Source organism: Halichoerus grypus, chromosome 2, assembly GCF_964656455.1.
Source record: "Halichoerus grypus chromosome 2, mHalGry1.hap1.1, whole genome shotgun sequence".
NCBI classification, from domain to species: Eukaryota; Metazoa; Chordata; class Mammalia; order Carnivora; family Phocidae; genus Halichoerus; species Halichoerus grypus.
This window is the reverse complement of record NC_135713.1, coordinates 164,814,668-164,835,497: the sequence shown is the minus strand read 5'-3', so window position 1 is coordinate 164,835,497 and position 20,830 is coordinate 164,814,668. Positions and strand designations below refer to the sequence as shown.

At 45.7% G+C, this 20,830-nt stretch overlaps 1 protein-coding gene across 2 annotated transcripts in view; it reads left to right on the top strand.

Annotated features, from left to right (window-relative positions):
* The window catches only part of DOC2B (double C2 domain beta), a 34,176-nt gene extending 27,831 nt beyond the window's left edge, over window positions 1-6,345 (top strand). Inside the window, exons 7-10 of one of the 2 annotated variants that reach the window (XR_013446063.1) lie at window positions 1,023-1,104; window positions 2,038-2,134; window positions 2,748-3,740; window positions 3,780-6,345. Coding sequence is in view for 1 of the 2 variants with exons in the window: in XM_036070917.2 (XP_035926810.1) it covers window positions 1,023-1,104; window positions 2,038-2,134; window positions 2,748-2,884 (316 nt within the window). In the remaining variant the exon portion in view is untranslated. Of the gene's footprint in view, window positions 1-1,022; window positions 1,105-2,037; window positions 2,135-2,747 lie in introns of both variants that reach the window. The other variant, XM_036070917.2, reaches the window with a different exon arrangement.
* Window positions 6,346-20,830: the final 14,485 nt, after the last annotated feature.

Below are 20,830 nucleotides of genomic sequence, written 5' to 3'. Positions count from 1 at the left end.
ACGTTCAAGAGATTACTGCAAACCAGCAAGGATTTTTAAGGCAACGATACTCAGCTTTGTTGAGGGTACTGTGCATCATCTATTTGGTCTTTTCAGAGGACACTTTGGCATAATGGAGCAAGAAGCTTGACGCATGTGTGCCTTTGGGTGGGTAATTTCACTTCTAGGAATTCAGCCGTGCAACAGGTGTTTGCTGACCTACCCAGTGTACTGAGCCCCCAGCAGGGTGCCGGGAAGCCCTTGGTGAGACAGGGGTTGTCCCCACCCCCAAAGCACCCTCAGCAGAGGCAGGACAGTTATCACTCAAGTGTCTATTCAGGGACAGGGTAAGAAGTTCTGCAAAGGAGCTCCTTTCCCGGCTTCTGAGTACCAGCCCTGTGCTGAGCAGCTGTGTGACCTTGGGCAAGTCCCTCTACCTCTCTGAGCCTGATGAAAGCTCTTCTGCATCAAAGTCTAAGGAGCTAAGAGCTGTAGAGGAGCTGCTCACAAGCCAGGCTTCCCTCTCCCTCAAAGCCCCAGTGAGGTTGAGGTGACGGTCGTAGAGCTCTGGGAATATACGAATACATTACATACTGCAGACAGTATTTATATAATTACATCTGATAATTCACATACTTTAGAAAGAGGATTTTCATAGTATGTGGATTGTATGTCAATAAATCTATTTTAAAAAAAGGGTAATCTCTTAACAAGGGACCAACTCTGCTAAAAATGTTTTTCTGGTGGGAAATGAAAGCTTTATGAAAATTAGACTTCCAGAAACAAGGAAAAACCTCTAGGGGAGAAGGAGACTCTGTGGTTAACTTCAGAAACGGGCGCAGACAGAAGTCTAGGTGACAAAGGAACCACTTGCTTCCCCCCTGCAGCTGACCACTAACCTTTGCCACAGAGTAGTGCTGGGTATCCTGTGGTTAGTAGGAACGGGAGGCGCAGGGCGCGAGAAGCTCTTCCAAGCCCTGCTGGCTCCAATTGTAGCCACAGCTTCTCCCCACCCTCTGCCCATTGGTTGGTTATAATTTCAGATACCTGAAGCCAGATGTGGACAAGAAATCTAAACATAAGACAGCAGTAAAGAAGAAGACCCTGAACCCCGAGTTCAATGAGGTACAAGGGGCTGGTGAAGCTGCTGGGAAGCTGCTTGCTCTCCCCCAGGACAGGGGTCCTGGGGGGGGCTGAGTTTTCCAAGGGCTACTGTGGGAACTGAGGGGTAGGAGGGGCCCCCAGGAGAGCCCTCGGCCACAGGGGGGTTGGGGGGGCAGGGGAGAGACAGGCCAGGCTGAACCAGGCCAAAGTGGTATGGATGGAGGGGCAGGGAAGCCTGGAAAGCTCTTTCCAGGATCAAATTGATGGGACATGGCCGTGTAGGATGTGGAGGTGGAATGGGGGGAGCCCAACAGCAAGAGGGGAGGTGCAAGTGAGGTGGGGGAAGCTCTGGGTGGGATGCGAGAATGTGAGATGCCCTGGGGCCTTGAGAAGGTCTGGTCCAGGTGGATACCCAGGTCCTCAGCCCAGGGGGCAGATACATCTGGAGAGCAGCGGAGGGGCCTAGGGAAGAGCCTGAGTGACTGAGGAGCAGGCAGAGGAGACTAAGGAGATGCTTCCAGAGGGTGAAGGGGATACCAGATGTCAGATCATCCCAGGCGCCTATGGAAGAGAGCGTTTCACAAAGAAGGGAGTGGTGAGCAGAGCAGACCCAAGAGAGGTCAAGCACACCAAGGCCAGCTCGTGTGTATTGATCTGGCAGTAAGGAAGCTCTTGGGGATCTGGAGAGAGCAGCTTCAGGGACAGAGGAGCAGGTAGGTTGGAGGGCAGGGGACCCTGAGGACCCCAGCCAGGCTCCAGGCAGAAGTGGGTGGAATGGGTGAGAATCTGCCCTCGTCCACCACCAAGCACTGACCACCCTCCCATTCCTCCCTCCCTCCCTCCCTCCCTCCCCCGCCTCACCACACCCCTCACCACACCTCAGAGCCTTCCTGGCCACTGGCCAAGTTCCAGGCCCTGTGGCCTTGGCCCTGACTCTCTTCTTCTGGCCACCAGGAATTCTGTTACGAGATTAAGCATGGGGACCTAGCGAAGAAGACTCTGGAAGTTACTGTTTGGGATTATGACATTGGAAAATCCAACGATTTCATTGGTAAGAGCACACAATGAGAATGCTGTTTGGCCACATGGGTCCGAATCCAGGCCACAGCCCCTCCTTCCTGGCCTCTATGGCCCCAGCTTTCCCCAGACTGTCTGCCCTCAGACACAGGGGGCCTCAGACCTTACCCAGCCTGACTCCATGTGACAGAGGAGTAGACAGGCCCAGAGAGGGAGAGAGGCCTGGGAGGGCCACACAGCAGTCTTGGTGGGGCAGGGGTGTGAGGTGATGATGGTCAGTGCTTTGGGCTGGCCTCTGAGCCCTGTGGCCCCGAACTCCTGGTCAGCTTCATGGCTGTGCAGAGTAGAACTGCGCCCATCCCTCGGCCCCCGACGCATGACATTGCCCTTCACCCCCCGCCTCGCTGCGGTCCTGGAGAGGGGAAGGACGGGATCCCAGGGCCCTGATCGGGCGGGGGCAGGAGGGCCGGCTAAGAGTGCGGTGTGGTTGGCAGACCACTGCCCAGCTTCAGAGCCCGGTGGGTGGGGTGGGGAGAAGAGCCTTGGAGCACAGAATCGGGAGGGGCGGCCTTGGGGTAGGGGCACCTGCCCCCAGGCCCCCGGGAGTCACCGTGTCCCCGGCCACCCCGCTGGCTCCCTTCCCGCAGGCGGTGTGGTTCTGGGCATCAACGCTAAGGGCGAGCGCCTGAAGCACTGGTTTGACTGCCTAAAAAACAAGGACAAGCGGATCGAGCGCTGGCACACGCTCACCAACGAGCTCCCGGGGGCCGTGCTCAGCGACTGACCAGCCCCCACCTGCCGCCGCACCCACCCCTGCCTGTCTCCTGGCCCGGCACCGGCCTGGCCCTGGGCCTCCTCAGCTGCCACCAAGGGCCTCGGCCCTCATCTTAGGGGAGATCCAGGATGCCCGCTCGGACGCTGCGCCACGGCGGCCCCTGCTCGGAGGCTGAGGGGGGCTCCGCCGCTCCGGGCACAGCAAGGCCGGAGAGCTGGGCCTGCTCTCAGCCCCTGGGGCCCAAGAAGGCGGGAGGGGGGAGAGGACCTTGGCCTCAGCACCCACCCCAGGGAAGGGAACGGGGCCGTCCGGGGGCTGAGGGCCCTACTGGAGGTCAGCAGTAAGTCAGGGGGACCCCAGGCTGAGAGAACAGGAGTGGAGGGGCGCCTTGGCAGGCCAGTGAGCACTCCCGAGAGGGACATTAGGGAGCGGGGCGTGGGGGGGAAGGAGATTTGGGGAAGTATTCCCAAAAAGGAGGTTCTTACTACATCCGTTCATCTCTGGCATTACTGGGCGGGTGGAAAAAAGCTGACCTGAGAGCAAGGAGCGAGGTGAAGTTCCCACAGGCTCTCACTGAACATGGGCAATTGGCAAGCACTTCACTCAATGATTCCACAAGCCCTTGGAGATGAATGAGACCCAGGGCCTGCCCTCTGAGAGTTCCTTGTCTAATCAAGGAGCTAAAAACAAACCATTACAACAGGGAGGGAGGAATGCCAAGGCCGGGCTGACATACCTGTGAGTGCCATGGACTCTGACTCTACTGGGAGGCCGGGAGGGCTTCCTGGAGGAGGTGATGCTTCAGCAAGGCCTTGAAGGGTGAATGGAGTTTCTGGGCAGACAAAGGGGAAGGGCAATGTGTGCAGTGGGAATGATCTATAAAAGCCTAGATAAAAGCCTAGAGGGGAGGGTATGGTGATTGGGCTAGGGTCGCTGTGCAAGACCTGGGGTCTCTGGAGACAGGGTGTGTTAGGACAGGAGTGGGGCCTAGAGGTGATGTCACCCACCCCTGCTCCCACCCCACCCCTGCCTGCCAGGCCAGCCCCAGCTCATAGCTTTGGGGGAAGTGATGGAAGCACTGTGGTGAAACTGATCTTGGGGCAGGGTCTAGTTCAGTCCTCAGACCCAGTTCTCCCCACTTTAATCTTTCTCCTCCCAAGGAACCTGGCTCTCATTCTTACCAGCTTAAGCATGAGGTCAGCTGTAATCAAGAAAAGGGTCCCCCCCCTTTTTTTTTCATGAAGCAAAAAGTCCTCATCTTCACCCTCTTCTTCCTTTCACCCACCCCCCACTTCTGAGTCCAGGCCTGGGGAGTGAGGGGTCCAGGTGAACGCCCACACATCCTGGCCTTACTGTGGCCACTGATGTCCCTTTCAGGAGTGCTGGGTGGCAGTCCAGGGCCTCCTTTCTGAGGGGCCTGTGAGGCTGGCTCCTACCTCCAAGGGCTGAGAGAGACACCCTGCCTGGTGGGCCTGGCACCCTGAGTCAGATTGAGGGCATCGCAATTTGGGGGCCCACGTGTGAAGTCCCAAGTTTTTCCTGCCTACCAAGGGGCCTTCAAGACTGCTGTATGAACAAATGCAGAGCCAGGGAATTTGTGTGTTTGCCCCAGCACTGCACTAACGGAAAACAGAGGCCCAGAGAGGGAAGGTGACGAGCCTGAGTGAGGCCTCCCTGCCCCGCCACAGCTGGGGTAGGCCAGGCTCCCTGGCCCCTGCCTCACCCCCGGCCCAGAGCTCTGGACACCATGCTTCAAGGGAAGGAGGCCCGTCCTGTTAGCTTCCTGCCTGGGGCTCAGCCCTGCGGGCCGCAGACACAAAGCACATCACCATCTGAGGCCTAGGGTGATGATTCGAACTCCACCAAGTGCCCATCAGCCCTTTCCCGGTCTGCAGGGACCACAGGACTCTGGCCCCCACACAGTACCTGGCAACTTGGCTGGTCACAGAGCCTTGGTGTTCCTGTCTTTGAAGCGGCTTTGTGTATGTTAAGGGTTTTTACATGCACTGTCTTAATGAATTTTCACAATTCTGTGAGGTGGGTTTGTCATCTTCATTTGACAGATGAAGAAACAGATTCAGAGAGGCTGAGTAGTCTGTCAGTGTCACACAGCAGGGCAAGGGCAAACCAGGACTCAGCCCAGGTCCTGTGACTGCCGCATCCTCTGGTTGGCTGGGAGATAGTACTCCCCAGTCCTCTCCCTCCTGGGCTGTGGAGGGCTCAGCAGATACACTCAGAAGACTCGGGAAGCTCTGGCGCCTGATGAAGGGGTGGGACCACAGCGCTGTCCTGCTGCCTCATCCCCTAGATGGCTTTGAAATCATTGATCCACTTAGAACTTCCCCAGAGGTCCCCAGGGTCCAGGCCCGGAACTCAGCTATCCCTCCCTAACCTCTGAGTCCGTGGGCCAGACCTTCCTCCCCGTGGGGGCTGAGGCAAGGGCTCCTCTTTTCTCCACAGGGCTGGAATGGGGGAACCTCTGGGGGACTAAGGAAAGAGATGGCCTATTTTTGAGGGGCCTCCTGGCTGGGTGAGCCCTGGGTGTCTTCCAGCTTTGCCTCTGGGAGGGCCTCAGGAAAGGAGCTGCAGAGCTGCTCTGTGAAGATACTGAAATGCTGAAGGGCAAGGCTAGAAGGGGCCGTGAGTCTGACCCAATACAACGTCCTTGTTAGACACCAGGGAAACTGAGGCCCAGCGAGTGTAAGGAGCCCATTTAGGGCTCTCTACTGCCCCAGGTTGTGCAAGGGTAGACTTGGTCCCAGCTGACCCCAGGGACAGGATGGAAGATGGGTCTTCTGGACAACCAGCCCAAGTGGGGGGTGGGGCGCCTAGGGAGGAGGGCCCCCCAGGGAGTGAGGAACTCCTCGCCAGGGCCGGGCACTGCTCCTGACCCCTCGCGGACTGGATTTCTGTGACAGCTCTTTCGGAAGCTGCAGTCATCCGCTCTGCCTCCGACCTCAGACTGGCTTCCCTCCTCTGGTCTGTCAGCCCCACAAAAAGACGGGAACGTTGACGCCCCTCCCCCACCACGGCCAAAAGCCATTCCCGAGTCTGGTGTCTGTAACCAGGAAGTGGCCCGACGGCGCGCTGCGCCCTCCACGCCCGCCTCCCGCCGCCCCCACTGGCCAGTCCCAGACGGGCCCGCCTTCCACCCCCGAAGCGGGGAGCGCCTGGCCCCTAGCGGCGAGAGCGGGAACTGCGCCTCCCGGCCCGTGCATGTCCTTCCGTTTGCTCGTTCTCACAGCGGGACCCCGATGCATGGACTCTGGCTGTCGTCGACGCGGATGCTCGCGCACTGCTTACCACCGTTTTGCTACCATGTGGCGGCTGCACAACACGTCCTTAACCTGCAGCCCCACACTCGATTTTTGTACTTTCGTCTTACCTACTCGAGGGTGTCCTTTTTAAGTCTTATTTGTTAATATTTATAATGACCTATAATTCAAAGTAAATGAAAACGTTCACTGCAATCGCGTTGGCTTAAGAGACTCCTTCACATAGATTTGGATGAAAGGCCCGGAAAGAACGGGAGGATGGCAACCGAGGCGCACTCAGCACACTGTCTCCCTTAACGCGTCACCAAGAACTCATTAGCGGCAGGTCTCGAGTTACAGGTGGGAAAACGAAGGCTCAGAGAGGTTAAATATTTGTGCCGAATCACACACCTGGTAAGTGACACAACCAGGATCCAACTAATGCCCCCCAAGACTTTGTATGCCAGGATCAGCATGCCATGCTGCCGTGCACTCATTCAACAAACAGCTGTGGAGGATTAACTCTACCACCAGGCGCTGGTCTAGGCACCTGGGGCAGAGTCATCAGCAGGACAGCCAACACACAGCAACTCTAGCATGTGAGAAGATGGCAATAGGGGCACCTGGCTGGCTCCATCGGTGGAGCATGTGACTCGATCTCTGGCTCATGGGTCTGAGCCCCACACTGGGGGTAGAGATTACTTTAAAAAAAAAGACAAAGGAATTAGCTGTGGGGGGTTGGGCTTAAATAGGCAGGTGAGGGGGACCTCCAAAGAAAGTGACTTTTGATCTAAGACTCAGAGGGGATGAGGGAGGGAGCTATGGAGATACCTGGAATGGACTGTTTAGGTGGGGGAGATGGCCAGTATCCCTAGTGATGGGGGCAGGTGTGGCATGACTGAGAATAGCAAGAGCCGGGTGGGGCAAGGGAAGAGCCCTAAATGAGGGCACAGAACAGGGGACCAGGTCAAGTAGGACTTTATAAAGACTGGTTTTCACTCTGTGTGAGATGGGAGCTTATTTCAGTTGTAACAGGCCACCTGGTAGAGGACAAACCTATAGTCTCCCCTCTTAGACATTCCGCCACCAGTGAAGGCAGCAAACCCCGCACGAGCCCAGAGCGCTAAGGGAGGGGAAAAAGAGAGAGATCGTTTCAGGCAAGGCAATTAGTTCTTGCGCTATTTCAGCAGGAAGGGAGTCCTTAAGGACTCTAAGAAAATAATAGGAACCAGAGAGAAGGTGCCAGAACTATTAGCAGTAGTAACACCCATATAGAGCTCTCAGACATGTAGACTGCTTTAAGTATTATACTCATTTATTCCTCATAATTATGATACTGTTTCAGTCCCCATTTTATAGATGGGAAAACTGAGGAACAGAGGAGCATGCTTAAGGAATAATTAAAGGGTAGAGCTGGGATTTGGACCCAAGCCTTGTGGCTCCAGGATCCATACTCTTAATCTCTACCCTATGCTGCTATAAGAAGCAAATGGTGTTGCCAGGTCTAGTGGAAGATGCCCAGGTCCCACTGGGTTTCTTGTAGGTTCACCCTTTTCATCCCCCAAGCTCCCAGAACCAGCAGGCTCCTGCTCAGCCAGGAAAGATTTTCCAGGGCTGACTCTCAGGGTCCTTGCTGTCATCTTGACCAAAGGCGATGCTCACCTTTGCCCAGTGGGTTCCTATCTGTCACGGGCCCCAATTCCCTTCTGTGTGTCCCCTGGCCACAGGTAGGCGTGATCTCTTATCTAGAGAACATGTTGAACTGGGGAGCACTTGTGTGGCTTCCCAGGGGCTAGCTGTGAGCCAGTGGAATTACTACATTATGAGAATCAGAAAACTGGGAAACCAAGATCTCTCAGAGCTTCCTGGGTTTTCTTCACTGCTCTGCACCTTCCTCCATCCTGCCTCTGTCAACACAGGCTTTCTGATTCATTAGTAGATAAATGATCCAAAATGGTGGCCTCAGCCCCAAGTTGGGGTGGCTTTTCAGCCACTGCTACCTTGGAATATTTTCTGACTCTTATTTAGCTTCTCAGGAGAGAAATGGCTCAGTTCAGATTGTAACTCACCTCCTTGGGGTCAAAGGGCCAGGGGGTGAGGTCATATAATAAAACCATGGCTATGGGCAAGGCACACAGGGTCAAGCATGTCTTTCAAAAGAAGTCCCTGAGCCAGTGGGAAAGGAGGAAGAGGTGCCAGCCAAGGGAAGAAAAGGGGACAAAAGCCAAAAAGCATCGCCATAGTATTCTAGGGCAGTAACCATTCGAAAAGCAAAGACTGGTAAACAACCAAAACACTACAGAAACAAGGAATGGACCTAACTTCCATTATGGCCCATCTGAAGGCTAGAGAGTCATGTAGTCATTTCCATTTTTAATTTATAAACATGATGAGATGTCTTGGAAATGTATGATAGAAAGTGAAGGGAGGGCGCCTGGGTGGCTCAGTTGGTTAAGCAACTGCCTTCGGCTCAGGTCATGATCCTGGAGTCCCGGGATCGAGTCCCACATCGGGCTCCCTGCTTGGCAGGGAGTCTGCTTCTCCCTCTGACCCTCCTCCTTCTCATGCTCTCTGTCTCTCATTCTCTCTCTCTCTCTCAAATAAATAAATAAAATCTTTAAAAAAAAAAAAGAAAAAAGAAAAAAAAAAGAAAGTGAAGGGAACAAAAAAATTAAAATTGAGTGTGGAGGGCAATCCTTTTCAATTATTTCATTGTGGAAAAAATTATTTCGTTGTGGTAAAATATAAATAAAATTTTTCATTTTAGGATGTGAGGGCAATCTGGCTGTGACATCTGTCACCCTACTGATCACCAAGGTTGACTCAACTGATCTGGCTGCCTAGGCAGGTGTCTCCTTCCTTCTCCACCACTCCATGCATGTCCCTCCGAAGCTGTGTGCCCCAAGAGGACAACCTTCCCTGATGGAGGAGGACCGTTTTTCAGTCAAGGGTATATGAGTAGCTGCCCTCACCTGCTAGAATCTCGAAACCAGCTTTCAAGGTCCATTTGTAGGAAAACGTAGGGTAGTCAGCTTCCAAGACTCTAGGCACATCCAAATGAAGCACCACATGTGGCAGTCTGCCTTTCTTCAGGAAAAAAAAAATCACTTTAACCATTTTTAAGTTGACAATTCACTTGCATTAAGTACATTCATAATCTGGTGCAACAATCTCAACTATTTCTAGAAGCTTTTCATCATCCCAGACAGACACTCTGTGCTCATTAAACAATAGAACTCCCCATTTCCCCCACACTCAGCCCCTGGTATCCTCTATTTTACTGTCTTTAGGAAGTGCCTATTCTAAGTAACTTATATATAATCGGAATCAAATATTTGTTTTGTTATGACTGGCTTATCTCATTCAGCGTAATACTTTCAAGTCTCCTCCATGTTGTAGTACGTATCAGAACTTTGTTCCTTTTATGGCTGAAAAATATGAACATACCACATTTTGTTTATCCATTCATCTGTATGGTTTTTCTTTCTTTCTTTTTTTTTTTTAATTTTATTTATTTGACAGAGAGACATAGCGAGACAGGGAACACAAGCAGGGGGAGTGGGAGAGGGAGAAGCAGGCTTCCCGAGGAGCAGGGAGCCCTATGTGGGGCTTGATCCCAGGACCCTGGGATCATGACCTGAGCCGAAGGCAGATGCGTAATGACTGAGCCACCCAGGCGCCCTCTTTTTTTTTAAGTAAGCTCTATGCCCCAAGTGGGGCTTGAACTCATGACCCAGAAATCGAGTCAGATGCTCTACTGAGTGAGTGAGCCAGGCGCCCCATCCATTCATCTGTTGATGAATACTTGGGTTGTTTCCATCTTTTGGCTCTTGTGAATAATGCTGCTAGGAATATTATACGGGTATCTTAAGTTCTTGCTTTTGGTTCTTGGGGTCCATACCTAGGAGTGGAATTGTTGGGACATATGGTGAATCTACCTTTAACTTTTTGAGGAACCACGAAACTGTTTCCCACAGTGGCTGCAACATTACACATTCCTACCAGGAATGGACGAAGTCTCCATTTTCTCCACATCCTCGCCAAAACTTATTGTTTTCTGTTTGTCTTTATAATAGCTACCCTAATGGGTGTGGAGTGGTATCTTACTGCGGCTTTCATTTTCATTTTCCTAATACCTAGTGAGGCTGAGCATCTTTTCATGTGCTTATTAGCCATCTGTATACCTCCTTTGCAGAAATGCCCACTTGAGTCTTTGCCCATTTTTGAATTAAGTTCTTTTCATTGTTGAATTGTAGGGATTCTTCATATGTTCTGGATATTAATCCCTTATGAGATAGATGATTTATAAATATTTTCTCCCATTCCACGGGTTGTCTTTTCACTCTTGATAGTGTCCTTTGATGTACAGTAAGTTCTTCATTTTAAGACCAATTTAGGGGCACCTGGGTGGTTCAGTCGGTTAAGCGTCTGCCTTTGGCTCAGGTCGTGATCCCGGGGCCCTGGCATTAAGCCCCACATCAGGCTCCCTGCTCAGCGGGGAGCCTGCTTCTCCCTCTCCCACTGCTGCTCCCCCTGCTGGTTCTCTCTGTCAAATAAAAATCTTTAAAAAAAAGACCAATTTATTTTCTTTTGTTGCTTGTGGTTTTGCTGTCCTAAGATATCATGGCCAAATCCAACGTCATGAAGGTTTACCCATTTTCTTCTAAGTTTTTTTTTTTTTTTTTAAGATTTGGGAGAGCATAAGAGAGCACGGGCAGGGGGGATGGGCAGAGGGAGAGGGGGAAGCAGGCTCCCACTGAGCAGGGAGCCCAATGCAGGGCTCCATCGCAGGACTCTGGGATCATGACCTGAGCTTAGGGCAGATGCTTAACCGACTGAGCCACCCAGGCGCCCCTCTTCTAAGAGTTCTATAGTTTTAGCTCATAAATTTTTCTATATGTATGGTAAATGTCTACCTTCATTCTTTTGCATGTGGATATCCAGTTTTCCTACCTTTTCTTTAAGTTCATTGACCCTTTCTTCCACCTGCCCACATCTTCTGTCGAACCCCCCCAGTGTTTCAGTTATTTGTACTTGGTATAGTTGCCATATGTAGCTATTAACCCCACGATATGATGTTATAAATTTAAAGTGGTAAGCTTTTTTTTTAAGATTTTATTTATTTGACAGAGAGTGAGAGAGCACAAGCAGGGGAAGCAGCAGACGGAGAGAGAGAAGCAGGCTTCCCGCCAAACAGAGAGCCCGATGCGGGGCTCGATCCCAGGACCCTGGGATCATGACCTGAGCCGAAGGCAGCCGCTTAACCGACTGAGCCACCCAGGCACCCCGATAAGCTCTTTTAAAGATATCAAAAAGAGGGGCACCTGAGTGGCTCTGTCAGTTAAGCATCCAACTCTTGATTTCAGCTCAGGTCTAGTTCTCAGGGTTATGAGTTCAAGCCACGTGTTGGACTCTGCACTGGGCTCCGTGCTGGGCATAGAGCCTACTTAAATAAAAAAATAAAAATAAACGTATCAAAAAGAGAATATTTACTTCCATGTTACTGTCTTAAACACTCTTCACTCCTTCCTAAACATCTACATTTTTATCTGGTATAGTTTCTTCTCAGCCTGAAGAACTTCAACATTCTCTATTGTGAAATCTGCTCACAACTAATTCTTCATTCTTTTATCTGAAAATGTCTTTATTTCACCTTCATTTTTTTTTAAGATTTTATTTATTTATTTGACACAGAGAGACACAGCCAGAGAGGGAACACAAGCAGGGGGAGTGGGAGAAGGAGAAGCAGGCTTCCCGAGGAGCAGGGAGCCCGATGCAAGGCTCGATCCCAGGACCCCGGGATCATGACCTGAGCCGAAGGCAGACGCCTAATGACTGAGCCACCCAGGCGTCCCTTTCACCTTCATTCTTAAGGATGTTTTCACTATAGAATTCTGGACTGGCTGTTTTTCTTTGAACACTTTAATTTTGCTGTTACATTGTCTTCTGGCTTCAGTTATTTCTAATGAAAAGTCAATGATTTGAATCATTGTTCCCTTGTATATAATTTGTCAGTATGCGTGCTATTTTCAATAGTTTTAAATTTTCAGCAGTTTCATTATAATGTGCCTAAGTGTTCATTTTCTTTAATTTTTCACTGGGCTTCTTGTAAAACTGTCTTCTACAAAATATGAGTAAATTTTAGTCATACTTCACATTTTTTCCATCCCCTTTTCCTCTCTCCTTTCCTTCTGGAACTATATTTACATGTATGTTAGACCTTTTCATATTATCTCACCAGTGCCCTAAAGCTGTTGTGCTTTCTTAAGATTTTATTTACACACACACACACACACACACACACACACACACACACACACACACACACGAGTGGTGGGGGGAGGGGCAGAGGGAGAAGCAGACTTCCTGGCTGAGCAGGGAGCTCAATGTGAGGCTCGATTCCAGGACCCTGGGATCATGACCTGAGCCACCCAGGCACCCCTGATTTTTTAAAATTATTTTTCTCTCTCCTTCAGATTGGGTAATTTCTATTGAGCTAACTTCAAGTTCAGTGATCTTTCCATCATTTAAGCCCATCCAGCGAATTATTTCAGATAATCTATTCTTCAGTTCCAAAATGTCCACTTAAGGTTAAGATTTTGAGAGAGCAAGCGAGCACGAGGGGTGGGGGGGGCAGAGGGACAGGGAGAAGCAGACTGCAGACTCCCCGATAAGCAGGGCTCGATCCCAGGACCCTGGGATCATGACCTGAGCTGAAGGCAGATGCTTAACCAACTGAGCCACCCAGGTGCCCGTTTATCATAGTTTCAGTATCTCTGCAGGAATTTCTTCTCATTGGTCACAAACACATTTTCCTTTCCTTCTTGAACAGTTATAATAATAAACAGCTTTAAAATCCTTGTCTGCTATGGTGAGAGAACAATAAAACTGCTAATTACATATCTAGGTCGTCTCAGGGATAATCTCCATTGGTTGTCTCGAGTATAGGTCACGTTTTTGTTTCTTCATATGCTGAGTTTTGGATTGTTTCCAAGCTTACTGTAAATGATGAGACTCTAGATTCTGTTAGGCTAAAGACTTAATTTTTATCAGACAATTACTTGGCTGAAATCAAAACTATAAATTCTGTATCACCAGCAGTGGGTGGCAGCTGAAATGTCAGTTCAGTCAACAGATTTTTAGATGAGAAAATTATTTGGGCTTATTTTTTAATGTTGACTTTATTTCAAAAAGCACAACATGGCATAATCTGCAGAACTGTTCTGTAATTTGCTCAGAGGATTCATTTCCAAATGTCAACACTGTTGAGAAGTTTCCAGTCATCAAAAAAACAAAGAACAACAACAACAAAAAAAACAAAGAACAAATGTTCCCAGCTGTCAAAATTAGGTCTTACTGAGTTTTCAATCTCTCCTTGAGAGAAGATTTGGCAGCACAAATGCTATTGTCCTCTCCTGCCTTCTTTTGGATTGAGTACTTTTTTACAATTACATTTTAGTTTATCTACATCTTTTTAGCTATACCTTTCATTATTTTTATGTAGTGCTTGCCAGATATTACCATATATCCTTAATCTCTCAAGGTCTTCATGGTTAATATTGTATCACTTCAAGTAAAATGTGAGAAACTTGCATTCAAAATGGATCCATTTACCACCCTCTGGCTGCCTTTTTATGCTATAGTAACCATATGTATGATTACCTACGTATGTTATAAACCCCACATTATAGTTACCCTTTTTCTCTCAAACACATCTTAATTTCTTTGAAAATCTAAGACTTTTATATTACCTTCATATTTACCATTTAAAGTGTTCTTCCATTCCTTCATGCAGACCCGTTGTGAAAGCCAGCTGTTCTATTTTGTCCACAGCGCCACAGAAGAACTTTTGGTGCTATTAACATTTCATCACCCCAGAACTTTCAGGTATGGATGGGCTCATGAACATATTAGTACAAACAATAAACAAAATTCTAGCAAATCTAAAAATATTTTTAAAGGATAATACATAACTGGAGTTTATCCCAGGAATGGTTGGTTTAATATTCAAAAAGCAATCAATTTAATTACATATATTAACAAACCAGAAAACCCATATGATCACCTCAATAGATACAGAAAAGGCATTTGACAAATCCAACTTCCATTCCTGATAAAAAACTCTCAGCAAACTAAGTAAATTCAACCTAATAAAGGGCATCGATGAACAACTTAGAACTCACATCATACTTAATGGTGAAACATCAAATCTTTCCAGGAACAATACAAGGATGTCTATACCACTTCCAGTCAGCATTGTAGTGGAGGTTCCAGCCAGAGCAATCAGGCAAAATAAAAAGTCTCCAGATTGGAGCAAAAAATAAGTGAAAACTTTATATTCACAGACAGTATGATTGTCTATGAAGAAAATCTGATGAGATCTACCAAAAAAACCCAAAACCCTCTTGAGTGAGTTTAGCAAGGTTACAGGGTATAATATCAATACACAAATATCAAATTCTATTCTATATACTAGCAATGAACAATTAAAAATTGAATTTTAAAAAGCAGGAACTGGGGCGCCTGGGTGGCTCAGGCAGTTAAGCATCTGCCTTTGGCTCAGGTAATGTTCCCGGGGTCCTGGGATCGAGCCCCTGCTCAGCGGTGAGACTGCTTCTCCCTCTCCCTCTACGGCTCCCCTTGCTTGTGCTATCAAATGAATAAAATATTGAGAAAATAAAAATAAAAAGCACTTACAAAAATAGCAAAAATTATGAAATATTTAGAAATCTGACAAAAGACGTGAAAAGACCTGTATACTGAATAGTACAAAATATTGGTGAAATTAAAGAATGCCTAAACTATTAGATATACCTTGTTCATGGATCAAAAGACTCAATATTATTAAAACACACTCCATCAAAGATATACAGATGGCAAGTAAGCACATAAAAAGATGCTCAACTTCATTAGTCATTAGGAAAATATTAAAAAACACAATGAGGGGCACCGCAGTGGCTCAACTGGCTCATCTCAGCTCAGGTCTTGATCTCAGGGTTATGAGTTCAAGCCTGAGTTGGGCTGTGATGGGCGTGGAGCCTACTTAAAACAACAACAACAACAACAACAACACACACAATGAGCATGATGCCACTATACACCTATAAGAATGGAAAAATTAAAGACTGGCAATACAATGTGCTGGAGAGAATGTGGAAAAAGAAAAACTGCTTTCAGACAGTGCTGGTAGAAATATAAAATGGCACAATCACTTTGAAGAAGAGTTTGACTTAAAAAGCTAAATATACACCTATCATACTATCCAACCATTCCACTTCTACTTATCCACAAAACAAGGGAAATATATGCCCACATAAAGACTTGTACACAAACATTCACAGCAGCTTTATTTGTAACAGACAAAAACTGGAAACAACCAAATTGTCCATCAATAGGTGAATAAACAAATTGTGGTATATCATAACAATGGAATACTTCTTAGCAATAAAAGGAATGAAGTGATACATGCAACATGGATGAATCTCAAAACAATTATGCTGAAAGAAGCCAGACACTCCCTCTAAAAACAAAAGAGTACATACTATACGATTCCATTTATATCAAACTGTAAAAAATGCGAACTAATGTAACAGAAAGCAGATTAGTGCTTGATCAGGAATGGAAGAGAGCAAATAACAAAGTACAACAGACACTTGTGAGAGTGGAGGCTATATTGACTATCTTCATTATGATAGTTTTACAGGTATATACACATGCCAAAACTTATCAAACTGTATAGTACATGCACTTTATATGTCAATTATACCTCAATAGAAAGCTGGAGCGTTTTTTATTTTAAAAAGTTACATCTTTCAGAAATTTTCTAAAGATAGGCAAGTACACATACATTTTTCCTGTTTTACATGCAAGATTATGTATCTTACTTTTCTCAGTTAACATATGCAGACATCTTTTTATATTAGCAGAAATGGTTTATCTCATTTTTTTTAAACAACATAGTGTACATAGCAAGGATGTACCATGATTGATGGGCATTAGGTTATTTCTAATTTGCTACTATAATGCTGAAATGGACATATTCTGCATGTATTTGTGAGCATATACTATATGCAAAGCAAAGGATGCATATGTTTAAAATTTCATTTATTTTGTCAGATAATCCTCTAAAAAACCTGTCTCGGGGCACCTGGCTGGCTCAGTCGGCGGAGCATGCGACTCTTGATCTCACGGTTTTAAGTTCGAGTCCCATGTTGGGTGTAGAGATTACTTAAAAATAAAATCTTAAAAAAAAAAAAGAAAAAAAGTCACAGAATCTACATCAAACTTGGAATTAATAAATTAACAAGGTCATGGAATACAAGATAATATACAATAGTCAAAATTAAGTAGCAACAATGTGAAAATGAAAAAATTTAAATAGTATTTAAAATAACATCAAAAAATAAAAAACCTAGGAATAAGACCAACAAAAGGTATCAGACCTCTACAAAGAAAACTACAAAACATTACTGAAAAAAAATTAATGATCTAGAGAAATGGAGGAATATACTATGTTCATAGATCAAAAAGACATAATTGTGTAAAGATATTAATTCTTCCCAAATTTATATTAAAATCCTTATCAAAATCCCAGCAGGTTTTGTTGTTGCTGTTCTACTGTTGAAATAGATAAGCCAATTCTAAAAAACATATGGAAATGCAAAGAGCCAAGACCAACCAGTGCAATCTTGAAGAACAAAAAGCTGGAGAACTCACATGACCAGATACTGAACATACAGAGCTGCAGTGGCACCGAGACAAACAGACCAATGAAACAGTATGTGGTGCTGGCCTTTTGAATATCCATACAGGAAAGTAGTATTTTTAACATCTCCCTACTACCACATACAAAATAAATTCTAGATGATTCTAGATCTAGATATGCTAGGTCAAACAATGCTTCCAGAAAAATAACATAAAAGATTAATGATCTTGGGGTATGCAAATATTTAACTAAAATATATAAAACACTTACCTTAAAGGAAAATATGGACCAATTACACTACATTAAAATTAACATCTGTTTGTCAAAAGACACCAAGATAATGAAAAAGCAGGGCACAGAATATAGAAGATAATTGCAGTAACAACTCCAAAAACATACTCTATTCCTAATATATATTTTCTACATATCAGTAAGAAAATGACAACTCAACAGAAAAACAGGCAAAAGTGGGTATTTAACAAAAGAGGATATACAAATGTCCAGTAGACGTATTTTAGTGTTCAGTCTCTTTAGTCATCAGTTAAATGCCAGTTAAATCCAGAATGCGATTCCACAACATACCCATAAGAAGACTACAACTAAAACCAGCGGTCATACCAAATGCCACTGAGGATGTGGAGCAACTAAGATTCTCATACATTGCTGGAAGGACTGTAAAACAGCACAACTACTTTGGAAAACTGTTTTGCAATTATCTACGAAAGCTTGAACATACGTATTCCCCACAACCAGTAATTCCATTCTCAGGTATATATGCAACACTGATTTTTATGCCAGAAGATGTACAAGAACGTCAATATCATTACTGGTAACATCCCAAAATGGAAAATAATCCAATGTCCATCCACAGAATACACAGTGGTATACTAATACAACTGAATACTTATATAGCCATGAAAACACACTATTATTACAGGCAACATGGAGTGATCGCACATAATATTGAGGGGAAAAACTGCTGTATGATTCCTTTTATATAAGTTCAAAAACAGGCAAAACTGATAGCAATGATCAAGATACTGGTTTCAGTTGCAGGAGTAAGCGGGTAATTACAGACTGAGAAGGGGGCATGAGAGAGTCTTCTAGGATGCTGGTCTTGTTCTATTCCTTGATGTGAGTAATGGTTAAACAGTGTATTCCCTCTGTGGGAGTGTATTAAGCTGTATGCTTCTGAAGTATTTTCTTCATACTTGAATATAAAACTTAAAAGAATGCCAACAGTATATATTTCTCCACATCGTCACAACAGATTATTCTATAAATCTATTATTTGCTAATTAACAATTATAATCTACCTAGGCAAAATGAGCATCTCTTAAATGTTCTGGCTTACATCTTAATGAGGAACAAGGCTTAGTGGGGAAAAAATGTTCTTAAAAGTTGTTCCTAGAATGGGGCGCCTGGGTGGCTCAGTCGTTAAGCGTCTGCCTTCGGCTCAGGTCATGGTCCCAGCGTCCTGGGATCGAGCCCCGCATCAGGCTCCCTGCTCGGCGGGAAGCCTGCTTCTCCCTCTCCCACTCCCCCTGCTTGTGTGCCCTCTCTCGCTGTGCCTGTCAAATAAATAAATAAAATCTTTATAAAAAAAAAGTTGTTCCTAGAATTCCATCAAAAGCAAATTCTGAGGGGACTCAGCAGTTACTGTGGCCTGTTATCATCCCAAACGTATGAACACCAGAATTTTAAATGGAAAAGAAAGGGCCTGGGGGAAGACCTAGAAACAAACAATATAGGATGGAAGCATGAGTGCCAGGAGTTTCAGCACAACTGGAAGAATGGTCAATTGTAGCTTTAGAAGTAGCCTCTGGACAGGATTCATACTTCCCGGGTTGTGCAACTACACACTCTTACTTCAATTACGAAAGCAGCAAATGTCCAAAAAGCAAGGCACTTTTTAAGAAAAACAATCTTCAGCCCTCCCTTACCCAGAGCAGACCTGTACATACAACCTGGCACAGTGAGTTGATCCTACAAGAGTGCCAACCCAGGGTCTTCCCCAAAGTAGTGTAACGGAGACAGCACAGGGCTCGTTTAACATGCATATTATAGCTTTTGAAAAGGAGTCTATCAATTGCAAAACAGATGATCTCAGAAATGTTAAAATATATTTTTTAAATGGTCACTTTAGAGAAAATATTTCAAACATTAATTTTGATAAACAAAAAGAACGGCTTAATGGTTAAAAACATGGGCTCTGTAGTCGTACAAACCCAACTATGAATCCTGTTTGAATACAACTAGCTATGTGGCTTTGGCCAAGTTCACCTTCTCCGTTTCCCTATTTGCAAAATGCAGGTGACAACTCATAGAACTATTGAGTATTTATGTGCTAGATTACAAAGACACTGCTTAATAACGAGCACAGTGCTGGAGCACCTAGGTGGCTCAGTCAGTTAAGCGCCTGACTATGGCTCAGGTCATGGTCTCAGGGTCCTCGTATCAAGCCCCACTTCTGGCTCCACGCTCAGTGGGGAGTCTGCTTGTCCCTCTCCCTCTGCCCCTACCCCGTGTTCGTGCTCTCTCAAATAAAAATATTTAAAATTAAAAAAATTCGCACAGTGCCTGGTACACAGCCAATACTGAATGTTAGCTATTAGTTGTTCTACCAACTACAGGATTAGTAACTCAAATGATACATAAATCAAGATATGGCTTGATTTTGCTTAGCCGACTGGATCCAGAATAACTTCCTCTAAAAGCTCACAATTCCTTTAATGACCCATCCTAGAATTTCACCAGTGACTCCTATTACTTGTTACAATTTTCAAAACAAAGATTCATCTTTAAAATGCCATCTCAGCACGCTCACTCTCCTACTGTCCTAGGATCAATAGCACAGCAGCTGATTTGTGATCTTACTAAACTCTCAAGGCAAAAGCCAAGTTAGAGGTTTACATTTATTCCATCAAATTCCCCTTACAATAATCCAACTTAAAAGTTCATTCTCATCTTCCTTGAAGAAGCAAAACATAACTTTGCATATGTTTTTTTCTGGCCACCAGTTCCAGAACCCAAGTGCAGGAAAAGACACATTTATTGGTGCTTCCAACATTTTAAAATACCTTTGGGGTTTAAAACATTTTTTTTCAAAGCAAAACACTAAGAATTATCATTCTTAGTGAAACATAAATTGCATTCAAATTGTAATGGTATCTCGAGTTTCTATTGAAACCAACTGATCCTCAGAGCACTAAAGAGAGCGGAAACAACTCCACCTTTTCAGACCGCAGACAGAAGTGGGAGTGACACTGTCCTTACAGGGCTGTCACCTTTCTGCAGTCTTTCCTGGTTGCCGGTCTTTCAATTTCTTATAGGGATCTAAAGACCTGTACCAATCATCACAATCCTTTCCCAAGTGCCGTTAATGGCTTCTTTGGGTGGCAAGTTCTTTTCTCTCCATACCAAGATTGCTACATTCTTGAGCATGCTCATGGTATCCTGAGTTTGCTGAATACAAGAAGTCCATCCAGAGCCAACTAGAGAACGCTTTCACTAAACACACACCTGTAACAACATAACTTGACAGAAATCACCCCCACTAGCCAGACTATTTTGTAAAAACATTACCCATGTGTTTGACTCTTCAAGTCCAGGCACCTGTGCATTAGTGTTTAGTACTGGAGCAGACTGCAAAACCCCAAGTCCCATTATCTTTAAAAATCTGTGATACAAGTTTAAGAATTCCTTCCTTCAGTTTTGGACCTTGACGCAGCAGACATTCGGCCACTTTACTGCTGGAAAAAAAACGTATCAACCTGAAAATCTCTTGGACACAGATCCACATCTCTCCAACTATCTAATGGAATAGCAATATAAAAAAACCTTTTTTATTCTAATTATGGGCATACACATATTTTAATAAGATACAAACTACTAGGACACATCACTATTCTGTTAATTTCCTAAGTCTTCACTACTGAGAATTAAGCCAGGGTATACTTTTGGTGTCAACATCTCATTCAGCAATGAGTCAAGTGT